The sequence below is a fragment of the Capricornis sumatraensis genome, chromosome 3, assembly GCF_032405125.1.
Source record: "Capricornis sumatraensis isolate serow.1 chromosome 3, serow.2, whole genome shotgun sequence".
Lineage (NCBI taxonomy): Eukaryota > Metazoa > Chordata > Mammalia > Artiodactyla > Bovidae > Capricornis > Capricornis sumatraensis.
In genome coordinates this window covers 5,697,761-5,719,074 of record NC_091071.1, presented here as the reverse complement: position 1 = coordinate 5,719,074, position 21,314 = coordinate 5,697,761, and the positions used below count along the sequence as shown (strand labels likewise).

Sequence of the window (21,314 nt, the reverse complement as noted above, 5' to 3'; positions counted from 1 at the left end):
GCCACCTGATGCGAAAAGACCCTGATGCTGGGAAAGATTGAAGGCAGGAGAAGGGGACGAGATGGCATCACCACTTGATGGACAAGAGTTTGAGTAAACTCTGGGAGTTGGTGATGGACAGGGAAGCTTGGCGTGTTGCAGTCCATGGGATCACAAAGAGTTGGACACGACTGAGCGATTCTACTGACTGATAAAATAAATTAAAAAATTTCCTTCAAGGTAAATTTTTTTTTTGGCTGCTCCATGCAGATATTAATTCCCCAATGAGGGATTGAACCTGAGCTCTCAGCAGCGAGAGCACAGAGCCCTAACCACTGGACTGCCAGAGAATTCGCAAGATAATGTTTAATGCATAAAATAAAACATAAAAAGCCCATCACATGCAAAGGCAGGTTTTCCCATGCATTCCTCGGGGTTGATGGGCTGTCTGCAGTGGGGTCCCTCAAATACAGAGCAACACGCTCTTCTAAAAGGGCTGAGAAACTATTGAGAAGGAGGTAATTTGTGGCAATGAGCTCCTCCTGGGGTGAGGCATCCTCAGCTGCACTTGACGATGGTCCCACCTGCTGGAGAATCCGTTGGTGGGTCTTTGCTGGGTGGGCAGGAGGTGGCCGCGGCAGGACCACACTTGGCTCTCTGGACCCCTCGCTCTTCCCTGCAGTGCCCAGTCACTGCCGATGGTCCTGCCCCGCCCTCGGGTTGCTTCCCTTTGTCAGCATCTTGCTGCCCTCATATCTCGGCTGTCTCACAGTTGGCTAGTCAGGAACAATCTTTTGCCTCATCTTGGCAAGCTGTCTTAGGCTTCCCTGAAATCCGAACCCCTCCAGGAAGTTTCTCTGGCTGTCTGAGTGGCTGTGTGTCCTTTCCTTGTCCCCACCCTTGGCCAGGACTCAGGTCTTCTGATGTTTCCTCCCCTTGCACCCCGGCCCGCGTCTCCTGTTGTATAGGTGGCGTGGGTCTCACATTCCAATTGGCCTCAGCCCTGGCCTGTTCACGGGGGCCCTGGATCTTCTCACTGATCTAAAAATTTCCTCCTGTCATGTTATACTTCGTTTGTTCAAAGGTCAGAACAAATATTGCTTTGAAATATCACTCGCTGTGTTATTTCCTTCTGAGTTACTTGGTTCCTCTTCCATGACTAATTATTGTTATTCTAAACATTTCTCAGTGCACCAGCTCTGAGCACTCTGTCTCATGCAATGAACCTGGACTGGCGGTCTGTTTCACATATGATAATATACATGTTTCAATGCATGGCAAAACCACTACAATATTGTAAAGTAAGTAGCCTCCAATTAAAATAAATAAATAAAAAATTTCTTTCTTTATTTGGCTGCATTGGGTCTGCATGCAGCACGCGGGATCTTTAGTCTCTGTATGCAAACTCTTAGTTGTGGCATGTGGGATCTAGATCCCTAACTGGGGATTGAACTCAGGCCCCCTGCCTTGGGAGCACGGAGTCTTACCCCTGGACCACCAGGGAACCCCCATGACTAATTATTAAGGATGGCATTTCCATGTATTGTCTACCGAGTACGGGTTGAGAATAAACACTGCTATGAGACAGACCTAGAGGACCGCGGTGTTTATCCAGGCCAGTGTCTCCCTGGGGAGCTCAGGGCAGGGACCATATCCAGATGTAGGCCTTCTTCTTTTTAAAAAACATTTATTTATTTGGCTGAGTTGGGTCTTATTCGTGGCACCCGAGATCTTTCATTGTGGTGCACGGACTCTCTAGTTGTGGCAGGGGGCTCGGTAGCTGTGTGGGGGCTTTGTCGTTCCTCGGCATGTGGGATCTTAGTTCTCCAACCAGGGATTGAACCTGTGCCCACAGCAGTGAGAGCACGGGGTTCTAATCACTGAACCGCTGGGGAATTCCTGCACATTTTTTTGTTTCAAATAAACGTCCACACTGTTACTTCCAAATACATGATCTTTTTGCAATTCTTCCCTTTTCCTGTTAATTATTTTTCAGTCAAAATTCTTTGCTTAAGACCATAAGTATTTTTTTCAGTGTTTGGTTTGTGCAAAGTCATATGGTTTTTAAAAATATTTTCCCCTTATTTTTCACACAGTGATTTTTCGTATCTTCTAGCTGGTTGCTTTGAAGACATTTACCTCCTTGTCTCTCAACACTTTCTTGACGTTTCATTATTAAGTCAACATCCTGGAAAATGATGATTTTCCTTCATCCTTTCCTAGCCTTCACCACACACCTCCATTTCCCATCATCCATCTCCCCAATAAAATACCTTATATGAAAAAAAAAACCTTATATGAGAACTTAGGCTAGATCTTGATTATTTTCATCATTATGACTGTTAATACATTTACAGCTCTGCTGTGTAGTGAGCTATAATCATTTTACTTTCTCACACACCTTTTTATTTTTAATGGAGCTGATGGTTATTACTTTTCTACGTTCTTATTCAATTGCCTCACCAGTCATATGAATCTCATCACAAGACATTCAGGAATCTTGGGTTTAGACAGGTTGCTCTCCACACCTGGGATCTCCCTTCATCCTCGTCACCCTGGGAACTCCACCTCGTACCTGGTGGTACCTTCTATGTCCCAGAGATCATATACACCTTCCCAGGACCAGCCCATCTGTCTTCTCTCTAGGTCACGTAGTCTCTCAGGCCTGGCGCCGTGGAATACGATTCTTTTCTTCTCCTGACTCCCCCTCCACCCTCGTTCCTGGTGGTCTCTCTCACTCTCCCCCCAAGCAGACAGGTCCATCCAGCTGTGGAGAGAGGGAGGGAGGGAGAGAGAGAGAGAGAAGAAAGCTTTCTCCTCCCACCACTGGGAGGGGGCAGAGAGGCCAGGCCTCCCTCTGCCCTCCACCCTTGGGTGACCCCTGCACCCCGGGCACCCTGCTGCTCCAGGGCTTGGCACATTTCGTCAACATACAGCTGTGGGAGGAGGCCGGTCTCATCTGGTGGGAGGAGGGAGACAAAGAAGGCCTTGTCTGGTGGAATAAAGAAGGGGGCTGCCTTCCTGGCACCAATCCTCAGAACTTACTGTGAAAGAGCCCTTTGTCTTGGTGCTTTGGGGTCCTGTCAGAAGCTTAGAAAGAATTGGGCAGAAGCCCCCTCCTCCAACCTCCAGCACCAACCTTAACCTCCTTCCCTGATACCCACACTGCCTGGGGCACTGTGGACATTTATAAATGGAGCCATTGAGGAATCGGGAGAAATCCAGGCAACTTTGAAAAGTGTGCCTGTTCCCCGAGTCCTGTGTTTCTCCCCACCTTTCACCCCCTCTTCAGTTAGACAAGGACTTTGGTCACTGGGTCTGGGCCATCTGCGAGGCCCGGAAAGGTGGGCTTCCAGTTCTGATTTTCCCAGGAGGTGACCGCATGCCATCAGCAAAGACGAGCTGAAGGCCCCTGACGCAGAGGCTTCTTCTTGAGACGCAGCTTAGCGGAGGGGGACGTCAGACTCTAGAGCCACCCTTGGTTCCCACCCTGCCTCTTCCACTCGCTGCCTGAGTGACCTTCACAAGTGATTCAAACTGTCCGGACCTTGGTTTCCTTGCTAGTCACCTAACTGTTATTAGGAGTGTAAATGTTTAGGGTTTGATGAATTGGTCCCTTTATAATAATGGAATGGCCTCTTTATCCCTGGTAATATTTTTGCTATTACCATTAATATTAATTGATATTAATAACCCCCCCTCCCGGATTTCTTTTGCTTTGTGTTAGCATAGTATATGTTTCCATCCTTTTACTTCTAATCCACATGTGAAATTAAAAAGTGGGTTAAGGGCTTCCCTCGTGGCTCAGAGGTAAAGAATCTGCCTGCCAGTGCAGGAGACCCGGGTTCGATCCCTGATCCAGGACGTTCTCACCTGCCGCAGAGCAGCTGAGGCTGTGCACCGCCACAAGGGCAGCCACTGTGGTGAGAAACCCGAGCAACCGCAACTCGAGAGCAGCCCCCACTCACTGCAACTAGAGAAAAGCCTGCACAGCAGCGGAGGCCCAGCATGGCCACAAATAAGAAAGAAAGTTTAAAAGTGGGTTATTTGCACTTAGCATATGAGTAGGCCTTGCTTTACTCAGTCTGTCTCTCTGCCTGTAAATTGAAGTGGCTTGACCATTTACACCTCATGTGGTTATTCACATGGTTAAATTCAAACCTCCCATGTTGCCATCTGTTTGCCATTTGTCTCATCTGCTTTATTTGTTCCCTTTCTCTCCTCTTCTGCCTTCTTTTGGATGAATCATATGTTTATTATTCTACTTTGTCTCCTTGGCTGCCCATTAGCTACAATCCTTTCTTGGCTGTATAATACTGTACATTTTACACTTTCACCTTATTGCAGTTTACCTGCAAGGGATATCAGACCATCACACACAGTATAGGAATCTTACAAAACATACCCTGATTTTTCTCCTCCTGGCCTGTATGCAACACAGGGTCATGGCATACTCTGCCATGCTCTCTCCACAGGTGAAGTCTATAAAGTAAATCTATAGACTTACCAAAGTCAGTCTATAAAGTCTGGAAAAGGAGGGAACTCTTGAATTCCTGGCTTCAAGGCCCCTATGTTATACACCTGAAACATATAATAATGTACAGCAACTATACTTCAATAAAGAAAGGAAGAAAGGAAAGAGTTTAACCCTAAACACTTCCCTGGTAGAGCCACCAAAGGTTGTACTTCAAGAAGAAAAAAATTTAGCACACCTATGTTCGTGACATTGTACAGGAGACAGGGATCAAGACCATCCCCGTGGAAAAGAAATGCAAAAAAGCAAAATGGCTGTCTGGGGAGGCCTTACAAATAGCTGTGAAAAGAAGAGAAGCGAAAAGCCAAGGAGAAAAGGAAAGATATAAGCATCTGAATGCAGAGTTCCAAAGAATAGCAAGAAGAGATAAGAAAGCCTTCTTCAGCGATCAATGCAAAGAAATAGAGGAAAACAACAGAATGGGAAAGACTAGAGATCTCTTCAAGAAAATTAGAGATATCAAGGGAACATTTCATGCAAAGATGGGCTCAATAAAGGACAGAAATTGTATGGACCTAACAGAAGCAGAAGATATTAAGAAGAGGTGGCAAGAATACACAGAAGAACTGTACAAAAAGGATCTTCATGACCCGGATAATCACGATGTGATCAATCATCTAGAACCAGACATCTTGGAATGTGAAGTCAAGTGGGCCTTAGAAAGCATCAATACATACAAAGCTAGTGGAGGTGATGGAATTCCAGTAGAGCTATTTCAAATCCTGAAAGATGATGCTGTGAAAGTGCTGCACTCAATATGCCAGCAAATTTGGAAAACTCAGCAGTAGCCACAGGACTGGAAAAGGTAAGTTTTCATTCCAATCCCAAAAGAAAGGCATTGCCAAAGAATGCTCAAACTACTGCACAATTGCATTCATCTCACAAGCTAGTAAAATAATGCTCAAAATTCTCCAAGCCAGGCTTCAGCAATACGTGAACCGTGAACTTCCAGATGTTCAAGCTGGTTTTAGAAAAGGCAGAGGAACCAGAGATCAAACTGCCAACATCCGCTGGATCTTCGAAAAAGCAAGAGAGTTCCAGAAAAACATCTATTTCTGCTTTATTGACTATGCCAAAGCCTTTGACTGTGTGGATCACAATAAACTGTGGAAAATTCTGAAAGAGATGGGAAGGCCAGACCACCTAACCTGCCTCTTGAGAAATCTGTATGCAGGCCAGGAAGCAACAGTTAGAACTGGACATAGAACAACAGACTGGTTCCAAATAGGAAAAGGAGTATGTCAAGGCTGTATATTGTCACCCTGCTTATTTAACTTCTATGCAGAGTACATCATGAGAAACGCTGGGCTGGAAGAAGCACAAGCTGGAATCAAGATTGCCAGGAGAAATATCAATGACCTCAGATATGCAGATGACACCACCCTTATGGCAGAAGGTGAAGGGGAGCTAAAAAGCCTCTTGATGAAAGTAAAAGAGGAGAGTGAAAACATTGGCTTAAAACTCAACATTCAGAAAATGAAGATCATGGCATCCGGTCCCATCACTCCACGGGAAATAGATGGCGAAACAGTGGAAACAGTGTCAGACTTTATTTTTGGGGGCTCCAAAATCACTGCAGATGGTGACTGCAGCCATGAAATTAAAAGATGCTTACTCCTTGGAAGAAAAGTTATGACCAACCTAGATAGCATATTCAAAAGCAGAAACATTACTTTGCCGACTAAGGTTTGTCTAGTCAAGACTATGGTTTTTCCTGTGGTCATGTATAGATGTGAGAGTTGGACTGTGAAGAAGACTGAGCACTGAAGAATTGATGCTTTTGAACTGTGGTGTTGGAGAAGACTCTTGAGAGTCCCTTGGACTGCAAGGAGATCCAACCAGTCCATTCTGAAGGAGATCAGCCCTGGGATTTCTTTGGAAGGAATGATGCTAAAGCTGAAACTCCAGTACTTTGGCCACCTCATGCGAAAAGTTGACTCATTGGAAAAGACTTTGATGCTGGGAGGGATTGGGGGCAGGAGAAGAAGGAGACGACCGAGGATGAGATGGCTGGATGGCATCACGGACTCGATGGACGTGAGTCTGAGTGAACTCTGGGACATGGTGATGGACAGGGAGGCCTGGCGTGCTGCAATTCATGGGGTTGCAAAGAGTCAGACACGACTGAGCGACTGAACTGAACTGAACTGAACTGATGTTCATAGCAGCACTACTCACAATAACCAAGAGGTGGAAACAACCCAACAATCCATCAATGGATGAATGGATAAACAAAATGTCGCACATAAATACATACAGTGGAATACCATTCAACCTTAGAAAGGACTGAAGTTCTGATAGATGTTACAACATGAATGGACCTGGAAGACAGAGAGTTGGATTATAAAGAAAGCTGAGCACCGAAGAATTGATGCTTTTGATCTGTGGTGTTGGAGAAGACTCTTGAGAGTCCCTTGGACTGCAAGGAGATCCAACCAGTCCATTCTAAAGGAGATCAGTCATGAATATTCATTGAAAGGACTGATGTTGAAGCTGAAACTCCAATACTTTGGCCACCTGATACGAAGAGCTGACTCATTTGAAAAGACCCTGATGCTGGGAAAGATTGAGGGCAGGAGGAGAAGGGGATGACAGAGGATGAGATGGTTGGATGGTATCACTGACTCAATGGACATGGGTTTGGGTGGACTCTGGGAGTTGGTGATGGACAGGGAGGCCTGGCGTGCTGCGGTTCATGGGGTCGCAAAGAGTTGGACATGACTGAGCGACTGAACTGAACTGAACTGAAAATAAGCCAGTCACAAATGCTGTAGGATTCTACTGATATGAAGAGTCTAAAGCAGTCAAATTCATAGGAATAGAAAACAGAATGGTGTCGGGAGGGCGAAATGGGGACAAAATTCCAGTTTTGGGAGATGAAAGAGTCTTGGAAATCCACTGAACCATAATGTGAATATATTTCACATGATTGAACTGAACACAAAATAGTTAAGATGAACACACACACACACACACACACACATACACACACGTAAAAGGAGAATAAGATTTAATTCAGAAGGAAGTTATGATATTCAAGAAGCAACTGGAGCAAAGAAACTGGTAAAGATGTTGTTAAATTTAAATAAGAATTGAGTTAAATATTCTGTCTGCAATGCTGAGAATGGATTAGGGGTAGACAAGTCTGAAAACAGAAGCCATTTCAGTAATTCAGTCTTGAATTAAGGCATCTTCTTAATTCAAGGGACAGAATCTCCACAACCAGTAGACTAATAAGATGTGCTCAATGAAGGAAAAGCTGTCGGTGATGACATCAAAGGTTTTGGTTGGGACCCAGGGTGGGTGGCAGAATTAGTCATTAAGATGTGGAAAATGTAAGCAGAGGATTTTTATTTTCATGAGGATATGAAATTATAGTGGATTTACCATTAATAGGTCTTTCAGTTCAGTTCAATTGCTTAGTCGTGTCTGACTCTTTGCGACCCCATGAATCGCAGCATGCCAGGCCTCCCTGTCCATCACTATCTCCTGGAGTTCACTCAGACTCGCGTCCATCGAGTCAGTGATGCCATCCAGCCATCTCATCCTCTCTCGTCCCCTTCTCCTCTTGCCCCCAATCCCTCTCAGCATCAGAGTCTTTTCCAATGAGTCAACTCTTCTCATGAGGTGGCCAAAGTATTGGAGTTTCAGCTTCAGCATCATTCCTTCCAAAGAAATCCCAGGGCTGATCTCTTTTAGAATGGACTGCTTGGATCTCCTTGCAGTCCAAGTGACTCTCAAGAGTCTTCTCCAACACCACAGTTCAAAAGCATCAATTCCTCAGCGCTCAGCTTTCTTCACAGTCCAACTCTCGCATCCATACATGACCACTGGAAAAACCATAGCCTTGACTAGACGGACCTTTGTTGGCAAAGTAATGTCTCTGCTTTTGAATATGCTATCTAGGTTGGTCATAACTTTTCTTCCAAGGAATAAGCGTCTTTTAATTTCATGGCTGCAGTCACCATCTGCAGTGATTTTGGAGCCCAAAAAAATAAAGTCTGACACTGTTTCCACTGTTTCCCCATCTATTCCCATGAAGTGATGGGACCAGATGCCATAATCTTCGTTTTCTGAACGTTGAGCTTTTAAGCCAACTTTTTCACTCTCCTCTTTCACTCTCATCTACAGGTCTTTAAAGGCTGGTAATTTGAAATATGAGCAGGCTAGCAGCATAGTAGAGTTTAGGGGTTTGCTGTCTACAGCCAGATTGCTTATCCAAATCCCAGCTTCTGCATTCACTAGTTGGTTGACCTTTTATAAGTTACTTAACCTGTCAGTTCTTTATTATTCTCCCCTATAAGAGGGTAGTAATAGTATGTACTTCATAAAGTTGTTATGAAGTATGAGTTAAGAACCATTTAGCACTTATAATATCCATCACTTATTATGCACTGAATAAATGTTGATGTAAGAAGATATTGGAGATTCGGACTGGGATTTCAAGATGCAATGTTTTGGAAAATATAATATGTAGGACATTCTAAAGAGATTGCTAGTCTGTGATGCAGTATTTCAAAGGAAAACCAAATGAACAGCAGTTATGTCACTCAAACTCTATGCCCACATCTAAGTTTGGCTGAATTGTTGGACATTAAAGGCAAAGAGGGCTAACTCTGGAGAGAAGCTACTTTGTTTTTGTTGTTGTTATCTTCAGTTTAAATTTTTATTTTGGCCACACTGCGAGGCACGTGGGATCTTAGCAGTTCCCCGGCCAGGGACTGAACCTGCAGCCCCTGCAGTAGAAGCACGGAGTCTTACCCACTGGGCCGCGAGGGAAGACCCTGGAGGGAAGCTACTTGGGAACGAGGTGTGCTTTCAGTTCTTCCCAGTGGAAAGGGCTGGGAGAGGATGCTCCCTCCCGCCTGCATCTCATGCCCAGTGAGAGTCCAATGTGTGGGCCCCGGACTGATAAATCAGAGAGGCAAGAGACAGGATGTCCAGCAGATGAACGGAAGGCAGTGGGGTTGCGCTGGATATGGCCTATGTGCCCAGAGTCTTTGGGCCCTAGAGATGCATCAGTATTTCCTGTGGACCAGATGTGAACAGAAGAGAGCCAGTGAGAGGTTTCTGAAGTCCTGCTGAATAGTATCCGCTGGAGGAGTGAACAGGCTTCCAAAGTAAAACATTCATTTGAGAATTCTCTGGCGGTCTAGTGGTTAGGCTGCCATGCTCTCACTGCAGAGGGTTCAATCCCTGGTCGGGGAACTGAGATCCTGAAAACCATGCAGTGTGGGCACCCCCCACACAAAAAAACATTCATCTGGCAAACTGTTAAAAGATCAAATGACTTAAAAGGTGAATATTATCAAGCTGGACTTGAAGTTCTCTGTAATAATGTTAATGCTAGAAAATAGTGGCACGATGCCCGCATCTCCACAGGCGCGGTATCTGGAACTCGGGTGTCGGAATTCTCCCAGGGTTTGGGCTCCCTGAGCTGCTGAGAGGACGAGGAGCAGGCAGATGCCCATCGGGCTATGGGGGAGGCCCGTGCTATTTCTCCCAGCCAAGACAACCCTAGCGAATGCTCTCTGTTGTTGCCTGCCAGCCCCTGCACTGAAAAGATGCCAAAGCCTCTGCCTCCTTTCGGATGATCTCCCCGTTTCAGTTCACGTAGACGATGTACCCCTGACCCTCGACAACAGAGGGTTGTTCTCCGGAGTCCATTCTTTAGCAGCTGGGCTGCCTGGGCCTCTGGCTGCATTTCTTTGACCCTGCACAAGGCTGCCAGGAATGACAAGGGGTGGGGGAAGGAGTGGGTGGTGGAGGGAGGCAGGGCCTGGGGGAGAGCGAGGACCCTGCAGGCTCGGCCCTGAGGACTCTTCTGTCTGCCTCTTTCCTCTGCTGCGGGTGCTTTGGTTCCAAGCTTCCAGGTGAGTGCTGGGGCAGCACAAGGTTGGGCTGGCCCAGGGCCTAGGGTGGCGGAGGGGGCCACCCTAGGCTCTGGGCTGCACAGTTGCAATTCTAATGCACACACCCACTCTGGGATATCATTAACATTCAGACTTGACTCGCTAAGCCTGGGACGTGGCCTGAGGTTCTGCATACCTGGTGATGCCAGGGCCGCTGCACCCTTAACCACCCTTTAGCAAAAGATCTAGAATGTTTTCAAGGCCAGGTGGGGTGAGCTGGTGGCAGGGGGCTGGACCCAGCACTGGCCTCAGTGGACACCCTTCCCTCACGGCCATGTTGAGTCTTAACTCTCTCCAGAGGTGGCTTCTGCCACCTGTGGAATCCTGGAATTCCCCCCCCTCCCCCAACAAAAAAGAGATGCTCAGAAAGATTCTTAACAAAATCATGATGGAATTAAAAAAAATATGTTTATATATCTGAAAATCTCCTCAAACTCTGGGCTTTCCTCTTTCTCCCAACTCTTGAGCTCATAGGAACTACTTCTAATATCTTGACAGGGTTTAGATCCTGCCAACCCCCTCTTGAATAAATTGATTTGCCAACTATTTCTCCCCTTCCAGAAACAGAGTGGTCTCTCAGCTGTCTCAACAGTGCTGAGCCCTCAGCTCCCTGGGTCCCATAGTTTGGCCTGGGGTCTCTGACCCGCTGTGGGCAAAGATATGTTTCTGGGAAGAGGGAGAGGGTCTCAGAGAATGAGAGGGGTGGGCAGGGGATGGCTGGAATAGATGGGGAAAGCAGGGGGTCCCAGGAAAGCAGGGGAGGAGGGATGGCTTTATTTGGGCTCCAGTTTATCAGAAACTTCCCCTGGTCTGCAGACTTAGGAAGATGGGGCAGGATATTTACTGCCTACACCCTCTAGGTCCTGGAATGCATGTGGAATAAGCCCTGTGCTGGTGGTAACAGCTGTGGCGTAAGGGACACGGAAGGGTGCTCCAAACCAGGGGTTCTCAAGCAAGCCCTCTTGTCCTTTTTCCTGTTCTCTCCCTCTGTGCGGAAACCTGGAGACCTCAGCTCAGTTCTGAGAGCCTCCCAGAGAACATCTGGGTCTCTGGCTACGGCTCTGGGGTGGGCATGGGCGAGAGAGAAGAACAGAGACAGGGCTTCTGGAAACCACTCAAACTCCTGATGCTTGGAACATGCCCGGGCTGCTCTCTGTTAAATCCCAGGTCTGCTGGGGAGATGTGTGTTTGGAGCTGCACTTTGAAATGAGACGAGGCTGAGAGTTTACTAAATTAGCCTTTAGTCTAGTGACTTGCCGGGAGAGCTGAGGCAGAAACCCTTAGAGCTCAGTGCTGCCCACCCCTGCAAGTGCTGGGACCCTTTGAGCTCAGCAGTTGGGAGGGGCTGGAAATGGGCCAATGATCTGCCCTGCAAAAGCCCTTGGAGATGCTCTGGTACAGATGTCTTGCTTTACGAGCTGGTAACTGAAGCCAAGAGTGGACAGGTGATGGATCAGTGCTACCTGAAGGCAGTGGTTCAGCCGGGAGCGATTTGCGCCCCAGGGGACACTTAGCAATGACTGGAGACCATTGTGGGGTGTGTGTGTGCACTGCTGGCATCTAGTGGACAGAAGTCAGGGGCGCTGCTAAAGGTCTTACAGCTCATGGGCCAGCTCTCCTTTGACAGGCCGCACATTAAAGACACAGGCCCCAAATGTCAACAGTGCTGAGGCTGAGAAACCCAGGACCAGCCTTGAAACTTGACCTCTCTTTTGGTCCACTGTGGAGCTCAGTCACCAAACAAAACTGAAACATTTATGGAGAAATCACTCCTTTCTAAGGAAAGCTTCCACTAAGCTTTCCCATCTAATACATCTAGCGACTTTATTGTTGTCTTGATTTCCAAATTACAAACAGATTTTCAGTTCAGTTGCTCAGTTGTGTCTGACTCTTTGCAACCCCATGAACCACAGCATCACCAACTCCCGGAGTCCACCCAAACCCATGTCCATCGAGTCGATGATGCCATCCAACCATCTCATCCTCTGTTGTCCCCTTCTCTTCCTGCCCTCAATCTTTCCCAGCATCAGGGTCTTTTCCAATGAGTCAGCTTTTCGAATCAAGTGGCAGTATTGGAGTTTCAGCTTCAACATCAGTCCTTCCTGAACACCCAGGACTGATCTCCTTTAGGATGGACTGGTTGGATCTCCTTGCAGTCCAAGTGACTCTCAAGAGTCTTCTCCAACACCACAGTTCAAAAGCATCAATTCTTTGGCGCTCAGCTTTCTTCACAGTCCAACTCTCACATCCATACACAGCCACTGGAAAAACCATAGCCTTGACTAGACGGACCTTTGTTGGCAAAGTAATCTCTCTGCTTTTGAATATGCTGTCTAGGTTGGTCATAACTTTCCTTCCAAGGAATAAGCGTCTTTTAATTTCATGGCTGCAATCACCATCTGCAGTGATTTTGGAGTCCAGAAAAATAAAGTCAGCCACTATTTCCACTGTTTCCCCATCTATCTGCCATGAAGTGATGGGACCGGATGCCATGATCTTCGTTTTCTGAACGTTGAGTTTTAAGCCAACATTTTCACTCTCCTCTTTCACTTTCATCAAGAGGCTCTTTAGTTCCTCTTCACTTTCTGCCATAAGGGTGGTGTCATCTGCATATCTGAGGTGATTGATATTTCTCCCAGCAATCTTGATTCCAGCTTGTGCTTCTTCCAGTCCAGCATTTCTCATGATGTACTCTGCATAGAAGTTAAATAAGCAGGGTGACAATAAACAGCCTTGACGTGCTCCTTTTCCTATTTGGAACCAGTCTGTTGTTCCATGTCTAGTTCTGTTGCTTTTGATCCATATCTATGTACCTTTTATTATTTTTATTTATTCATCTTCTTCCTCTGAATTCTGAAAGGATTATCCAGTGTGCTTTCTAGCATGCTGACTTAGTTTTCTCCGGAATCTTTCCTATTGCCTTCAAGGAGCAATCTGATGCTCTTCTACTCTCTTTGTAGCGGGTGCACTCATAAAGATCCATTTACTCTCATTTTCGAGGAGGGTTAGGGATGAGAGGGGATAACCTTTTATCTTCAATCTGCCATCTTTAATCATGGGACCAGTTTCACACCTTTCTAGAGACTGGAATAAATTTCTTTTAAAATTTTAACCCACTTTTACCGAAAAGAATTTTCAGCAGCCTGATATGCTTGGAGTTTTCACAGTGTGTGATGAAGAAGGAAGACAGGGACTGAGGGGGCAGGCAGAGGTTCAAACTTGGATTCTGAGTGGCTCAAAATATGGCTTTGCACAGTTGGTGGATGGTGACATAATTCTTTGGTCAATTGAAGCCCTCAGAACTGTGTCTTGGAGGCATCTCAATGTCTCTTTTGATTGCACAGAAGTGACCATTCTCCCTAGGTTCTCGCATATGGCCCATTCTTATTTATAGTTTATAACACGAATAATCATTTAAGATTGTTTTGTGCATCTCCCTGGGTATTATAATAGCTGATATGAGAGCAATTAGGCATGTTGCGCTTGCTGCCATGTTAACTTAGAAATTCAGGTTACTAATATTGGATTTAACTGGAAGAAACTGAAGCCAGTTCAAAGTCAGAGAGGAAACAAGGATGGTCAGAATTACAGGAAAGGTAATTTGGGGGTCAAATCCTCAAAGAAGCTGGAAGGAGTGCCCCAGGGACACAGATTTGAAAGGGAGGGTTGCCTTGGACAAGTGGAAAGACACTTGTTTCTCGAAGATTGCTACAGCAGGACGTGACTGTGAAGATAAGTAGCTGTAGGGTTTCATGTTACAGTCTCTATTTTCTCTGGAATAAGAGCTTCGCATGGTCTTCTGTGAGTCAGGGGAACCAGGTGTGGTTGAGTTTGGGCTGATGGAGGAGAGTTAGGAAGAGCAGTTGGATGCTGAGGGCTGCTCAGAGGACAGAGACGAAAGGCAGCAAGCTGGCCTCACGGTGTGATGGCATTCTGTCCCGAGAACTGAAGGAGTTCTGCAGCCTGTCCTCGACTGCAGTCACGTCTCACCACGAGGGAGATACAAGCCCAAGGAGCAATGACAAGGCAGGGTCGAGTTTCGAATTTTGTCCAGTCAGCTCTGGCTTTGGCCCAAACCCCGTGACATTTAACTGGTAGATTCTGCCGGGTCTTCCGCCAAGTGTTCTCCTTTCCTAAGCTGCTTGGAACATCAGACCAGACAAACCTCAACACGCACTCTGTTCACTGGACCCCCACTGACCCCCGCCCCCCCCTCCCCGACCTAACCTCATCTCGGTCTCCCCACTGTCAGTGGAGCAGAGGCTACAGCCTGTGAGCACCGGGGCCTGGGGAGGCAGCGGTTTTCAGAGGACTCTGACTATTCAGCCTTTGAGAAGCTAGAGAGGAAGGGAGGGAAAGAGAGAGACAAAGACAGGCTCTGCTTTCCCTGCAGGTCCAGAGTTCTTTTCCCCTCCAGCCCTTCCGTTTAGGTCTCTTCCCACTTAGAAAGTCTCAGCTTCTGCAGAGTTATGCATACCTGGCTCCCCTGTGAAGGAAACCCTATGCTCAGCTCTTGGTCCAGACATCCAGTGAGTGGGGGTTTATCTCCATGGCAAATTAAAGGCTGTGGCTGCGAATCCAAGAGCCATGGTGGGGGGTGGGGCGCGGGACTGGCGTCCGAAGCTTTTCCTTGGAGAGTCCTGTCGTGGCTGCTCACCGAATTCCCAGCAGCACTGGAAGGGCCGAGAAGAGAAAGCCACAGCCACACCCACTCCCTATTAGTATTTTAGAGATGACTCCGTAACTATAAAGAGGTGCAGTCAGGTCGTGGTATCTGATCAACCAGGTTCTCGGGGAGGAGCAAGCAAGCCTGCCCTACCCATCCTTGGATCGGGAGTAAAGAGGGGGCCCGCCGCGCAGCGCACCGACGCTCACCGCTGCCTCTGCTTCCTAACAGGATGTGCGGCAGCTTCCTGAGGCGGGTGGCCGCGGAGGAGAGCCGGCACCCCACCCCCGTGGGCCGCCTCCTGCTTCCCGCGCTCCTGGGGCTCCGCCTGGTGCTGCTGGCCGCCGGCGGGACGGGGGTCTTCGGCGGCGGTGAGGAGCAGAGCGAGTTCGTGTGTCACACCCAGCAGGCGGGCTGCAAGGCCGTGTGCTACGATGCCTTCCACCCCCTCTCCCCCCTGCGCTTCTGGGCCTTCCAGGTCACGCTGGTGGCTGTGCCCAGCGCCCTCTACATGGGTTTCGTTCTGTATCACGTCATCTGGCACTGGGAGGCGTCGGAAAAGGTGAAGACGGAAGAGGAGACGCTGAGCCGCCCAGGGGAGAAGGGCGGAGAGGCCTCAGGGGCTGGCAGCTCCAGGCTGCTCTGGGCCTACGTGGCACAGCTCGCGGTGCGACTGGCCCTTGAGGGGGCAGCCTTGGGGGGCCAGTACCACCTGTACGGGTTCAGGATGCCCAGCTCCTTTGTGTGTCGTCTAGAGCCCTGCCTTGGTAGTACCAACTGTTACCTCTCTCGCCCCTCTGAGAAGACCATCTTCTTGAAGACCATGTTTGGGGTCACGGGGCTCTGTCTCTTGTTCACGCTTTTGGAGCTTGTCCTCCTGGGCCTGGGGAGATGGTGGAGGATCTGGAGGCACAAACCCCCCTCTTCTAATTACTCCCCGACTTCAGAGAGTGCCAAAAGACGCAAGGCACCCACTGATAATTTCCCAGTGGTAGAAATAAGAGAACGGCCCGGAGAAGCAGGCGAGAGGGGCTCCGAGGTCCCTCTTTCTGCCCGCCCCTGATGTATGGATCCTGAAGGTCCCTCACCCTCTGGGGAGCACAACGCCCCCATAAGCTATAAAATAGAAAAGCAGGTTCTCAGCAAATGTGTCCTGACCACCCAAGAGCTGGATGGTTCCTTCCAATGAATCAGGGCCAGAGTGCTCAGCCCATTTTACCTCCTGCTCTTCCGTTTAGGTCTCTTCCCACTTAGAAAAAGTCTCAGCTTCTGCAGAGTTATGAAGACACCTGGCTCCCCTGTGAAGGAAACCCTGTGATCAGCTCTTGGTCCAGACATCCAGTGAGTGGGGGTTTATCTCCATGGCAAATTAAAGGCTGTGGCTGCGAATCCAGGAGCCGTGGTGGGGTGGGCAGTGAGACCTGGTGTCCGAAGCTTTTCCTTGGAGAGTCCTGTCGTGCCTTCTCGCGAGAATTCCCTGGTGTCAGCATCACAGCTTTCACAGGCTTGTTTCCAGAGTTGGCCAGCAGAAGCCTCCATAAGACAGTGCCTTTCCCTGTCCTGCACAATAAATACTGACCACTGAGCTGGCATTCCTGTTGCTGAGGACAGTCCTCTTTCCTGTCTCAATGGGTCTCCTCCTCTTTCCGTCCACGTCCTCTGCTCCCCCTACCTTCGAAGTCCTGTAACCAAAAATGCCCCCAGTCCCGCAGCATAGGTCTTATTCAGAAACACTGGCTTTTCACACATACATAACCCAGGGTCCTTTGATATGTAGATTTGATGTATTCAAACACTTGGCTATACTCTTTTGGAAGATTATATGACTACTTTTAAAAATTCATAATCCTTAATATAACACAGAAATCATTACTGCTGATTCAGGGCTAATCGTAAGGGACATTTATATCACAGTATGATTCAGTAGGTAATCTAATGCTGAGTATCAGGCTGCTTTTTCCTCCAGTCTCTCAGTCATTTTGGTCTAAAAGCTTCCCAGTCTTCCACCTTTTTGCAGAAACACCTCCTTTCTCAGTTCTTCCTTGTCCTTAAATTCTCAACAAAGAGCGGTTTCCAGGTTTGGAAATGGAATCTCAAAGGATCCTCCAGTAAATTAGGAAGGTTTATTCCAAAGGAAAGACATCTGGTTCCCCAAAGACACTCTGGCAACAGCTAGCAAAATAATAATGTTTTCTTTCTGCTACACAGTGTTTCATAAAGAATCCAGTATCTAGTACAGCCAGAGCCCAGCCAAGTGACCAAGGACAGAAAAAAGCAACTGGCATCATTCTGAATCTCTCCTTGATGGTGTCCCTTTTTAAATAGCTTTATTGAGATGTAGGTTACATATCATATAATTCACCCATGTGAAGTATACAATTCAATGACTTTTAGTATAGTTACAGAGCTGTGTATCCATAATGCCAACAGTTTAAGAACATTTCATCAACTCAAAAAGAAACTCTAAAATACTTAGCTTTTACCCCCAAATCCCCATACCCATCAGACATAAGCAATCACTAATCTACATTCTGTCTCTACAGATTTTCTTAGGGTGGGCTTTACATATAAATGGAATCATACAGTATGTGGTCTTTTGTGCCCGGCATTTTTCACTTAACATCATGTACTTCATTCCTTTTATGACTGAGTATTATTTCATTGTATAGCTATACCACATTTTATTTATTCATTTTTGAGGCAGTGGACATTTGGATTGTTTCCACTTTGGGGCTATTATGAAAAATGGTGCCATGAACATTCATGTACTAGCTTCTGTGTGAACACATACTTTCAGGTCTCTTTGGTAAATACCTGGGAGTGAAGTTGCTGGGGCATATGGTAACACTTGTTTAACCTGTTAAGGAACTGTCTAACTTTTTTCCACAGCAGCTGTACCAGTTACTCCTTTATATTCCCAGTAGCAATGTATAAATGGGTTCCAATTTATCCACATCCTTGCTAACATTTTGTATTATCTTTTTTCCCTGTTTGATTTTTAAATTCTAGCCATCCTAGTGGGTGAAATGATATTTCATTGTGGTTTTGATTTGCATTTTCCTAATGACTAATGTTGTACAGCTGCTTTGGAGGAATGTTTATTTAAATCCTTTGCCCATTTAAAAAAATTGGGTTGTTTGTAATTTTGTTGTTGAGTTCTTCTTGTGTGATCCTCATCACAAGTATGATTCCAAATATTCTCTCCATTCAGTGGGTGGTCTTTCACTTAACTGACAGCATCCTTTGATGTGCAGGTTTTTAATTTTGATGAAACCCAGTTTATCAATTTTTTTCTTTTGTTGCTTATGATTTTGGTGTTATAGCTAACAAGTAAGTAAGTAAGTAAAGTCACTCAGTCGTGTCCGACTCTTTGTGACCCTGTGGACTGCAGCCCACCAGGCTCCTCAGCCCATGGGATTCTCCAGGCAAGAATACTGGAGTGGGTTGCTATTGCCTAATTCATGACTATGAAGATTACATCTACCTTTCCTTCTAAAAGTTTTATAGTTTTAGCTTTACATTTAGGTCTTTGATTTTGAATTATTTTTGTATATGTTATGAGACAGGGTCCAGTTTCATTCTTGTCCATGTAGATATCCAGCGGTCCCAGCACTATTCGTTGAAAAGTTTATTTTCCCTACATATAATAGTTTTTGGCACCATTGTTGAAAATCAATTGCTTGGGGATATATGGCATTGTTTCTGTACTCTCAATTCGATTCCATTGATCTATATATCCATTCTTATGGCAGCACCACGTTTTGATTACTGTAGCTTTGTAATAATGTTTGAAATTGGGAAGTGTCAATCTTCCTGCTTTGTTCTTCTTTGTTAAGATTGTTTAGCCAATTGAGGTCCCCTGAAATTCCATATGAATAAAACTGTAAATTAGGGAGCCTCAATATTTTCAATAAAGAAGGATGTTTATTTCAGAAGTATGGCAGGATTGAAGACACAGAAACATTAAGGAGATATAGTTCAATACAAAGGCAGACATACAGATACACAGACACTCACACCACAGATACTCATGTTTGCATCAGTAACAGATAAGAGCACCTCTTCTTGGTTGGCTCATATTTAAGACTCAGATTCCTTCTCTCTTTTTTTCCTCCTTTTTTTTTTCTTGGCTGCACTGTGTAGCATGTGGGACTCAGGATCTCAGTTCCCCCCACCAGGGACCAGGAATGGAACTTGGGCTCCATAGTGCAGGTGCAGAGTCCTAACCACTGGCCAACCAGGGAATTCCCGCAGATTCCTTCTCAATATGGTATTCCAATTCACAAAGGAAATGCAGCTATCCGTTTTATAATTTAAACATTTAAGACATTCTATAGAACTTCCATCAAAGCCCCAAAACAGTGATCACAGGAACCCCCTTTCCAAATCATCTGATCGTACCGTCAGTAACCGCTTATGGAGCATATTACAGGAAAGGCAGTGTCTGATTTTGCGACACAAGAAGAATGAGACATTTCTTCCGTAAGAAAAGGAATACAGTGGGAAGAATAAACAACTGAGCACCTCAGAAACACAAGATCAAAACTCCATCGAGGAGAAACAAATAGTTCCCTGAGACAGGCAAGCATCTTGCTTGTTGAAAGCCTCAATGGATGCTCCTTTGGAGAGCAAAATGGTTGCTGTCTTCACGTTGGGTACCAAAGTCAATTCATTTGTGCTTCTGAATCTTTTTTTAAAAATCATTTATTTCATTTTCGGCTGTGCTAGGTCTTGGCTGCTGCGTGGGCTTTCCTCTAGTTGTTAAGAGCGGGGATTACTCTCCAGTCGTGGTGCCCAGGCTTCTCAATGTGGCGGCTTCTCTTATGACAGAGCACGGGCTCTAGAGTGCCAGCTTCAGTGGCGGCAGTGCATGGGCTCAGCAGTGGTGGCCCCCAGGCTCCAGAGCATAGCTGTGGCGCACCGGCTTAGTGGCTCTGCAGCATGTGGGATCTTCCCAGACCAGGGATCAAACCCATGTCTCCTGCATTGGCAGGCGGATTCTTTACCACTGAGCCACCAGGGAAGCCCCCCATGCTTCTGAATCGTAAGCGCTCCCATTTAAACACCTGATTTCTTTCCACTCTCCCGGTCCCATTAGGTCTTTCACAACATCCTCACCACAGCTACAGCTTCAGCTCCACTCTCCAGGTACTGCTCTCACACCCTGGTCTTGATCTTCTTAGGTGGGAGGGTCAGGAACAGCTCTGGCACCAGCAGCTACTCCTTCCTAGCATCTTAGACAACAGCGGCTCACAGATCACCCACGAGCTGACACAGAGCATCCTCAGCCTACAGACTTCCTCTGCATCGAACCACCTCAAATACTGCTGGGAAGTCTCAAACCTGGGGGAAACCATCTAACCCTAGGTTCTTCCCCCTAACTTAATTATTAGAACCACTATCTGCACTGCGGAGTGTGCCCCATGCCCTGAGGTTGGGCTTCCTCTTCCTGGTGTGTCCCCTATGCTGGGGAAGAAAGAAAAATCAGGGTGGTAGGGTGATCAGATGGCTCCCCACTAGGTCGTGGGGGCTAAATATTCCCTTTCCTGCTCGCCTCCCAGAAAGCTGGCTCTCCAGTCGGCCCAGGAGACTCCAGGAGAGTCGAGCTTTGAGTGGGTGGGTTTTGTGGGAGCAGCAAGAAATCCTACCTTTTGAGCATCTCAACTAGACCTCGGGGTTGGAGGTCAAGAGCGGGTTCCTTCCCTGTGTCTGTGTTTCTGTACGTCTGTCTTTGTATTGACAGAAAGAAGCTGAACAAAAAAGGACAACTTCAGAAAAAGCCAGCCTGTGGGGCAGGGCGCCTCCTTAGCCCCACTTCCAGCGGGGCTGCACAGACGCCCCCAGCCCCAGGTCCTCCGCCTGGCCCGCCACGCCGCTAGGGTGTACCTCGCCCGGAATGCCCTTCTGGGCAGCAGCTAGCCTAGGATTCTAGACCCTAAATCTTCTGGGAGCAGCCGGCGAACCGGAAGGACAAGTTCATTAGCGCCTCCCAGTTTGGTTCCACCAGCAGCAGCTGCAGCTGCAGTAGCACCACCATCCTCCCGCGCGCCCCGCAAACCGACGCGCGCCTCGAAGCCTCTCTAGGCTTCCCGGGGGACTTCCGCTTCGCTCTTGTTGGTCCCGTCGCAGCCCGCCGTCCTGTCACTTCCCACCGGCCGTCTTCGTGCGGAAACCCGGTCGTTCGCGCGCTCGGGAGCCGCGGAAAGGGCCGCCGCCCCCCCGC

The 21,314-nt window shown here is 47.2% G+C and overlaps 2 protein-coding genes across 2 annotated transcripts in view; both read left to right on the top strand.

The window, feature by feature from the left end:
- Positions 1 to 21,314, top strand: part of ZNF3 (zinc finger protein 3) — a 527,297-nt gene that overhangs the window by 89,520 nt on the left and 416,463 nt on the right. The window lies entirely within an intron of this gene.
- On the top strand, positions 15,324 to 16,154 carry GJC3 (gap junction protein gamma 3). Its single transcript, XM_068968874.1, has one exon. The coding sequence runs from the start codon at positions 15,324 to 15,326 to the stop codon at positions 16,152 to 16,154; it is 831 nt and encodes a 276-aa protein (XP_068824975.1).

What these genes read in the sequence shown, in the direction of transcription:
- GJC3 (XM_068968874.1), top strand. Translation starts at nt 15,324, where the DNA reads ATGTGCGGCAGCTTCCTGAGGCGGGTGGCCGCGGAGGAGAGCCGGCAC.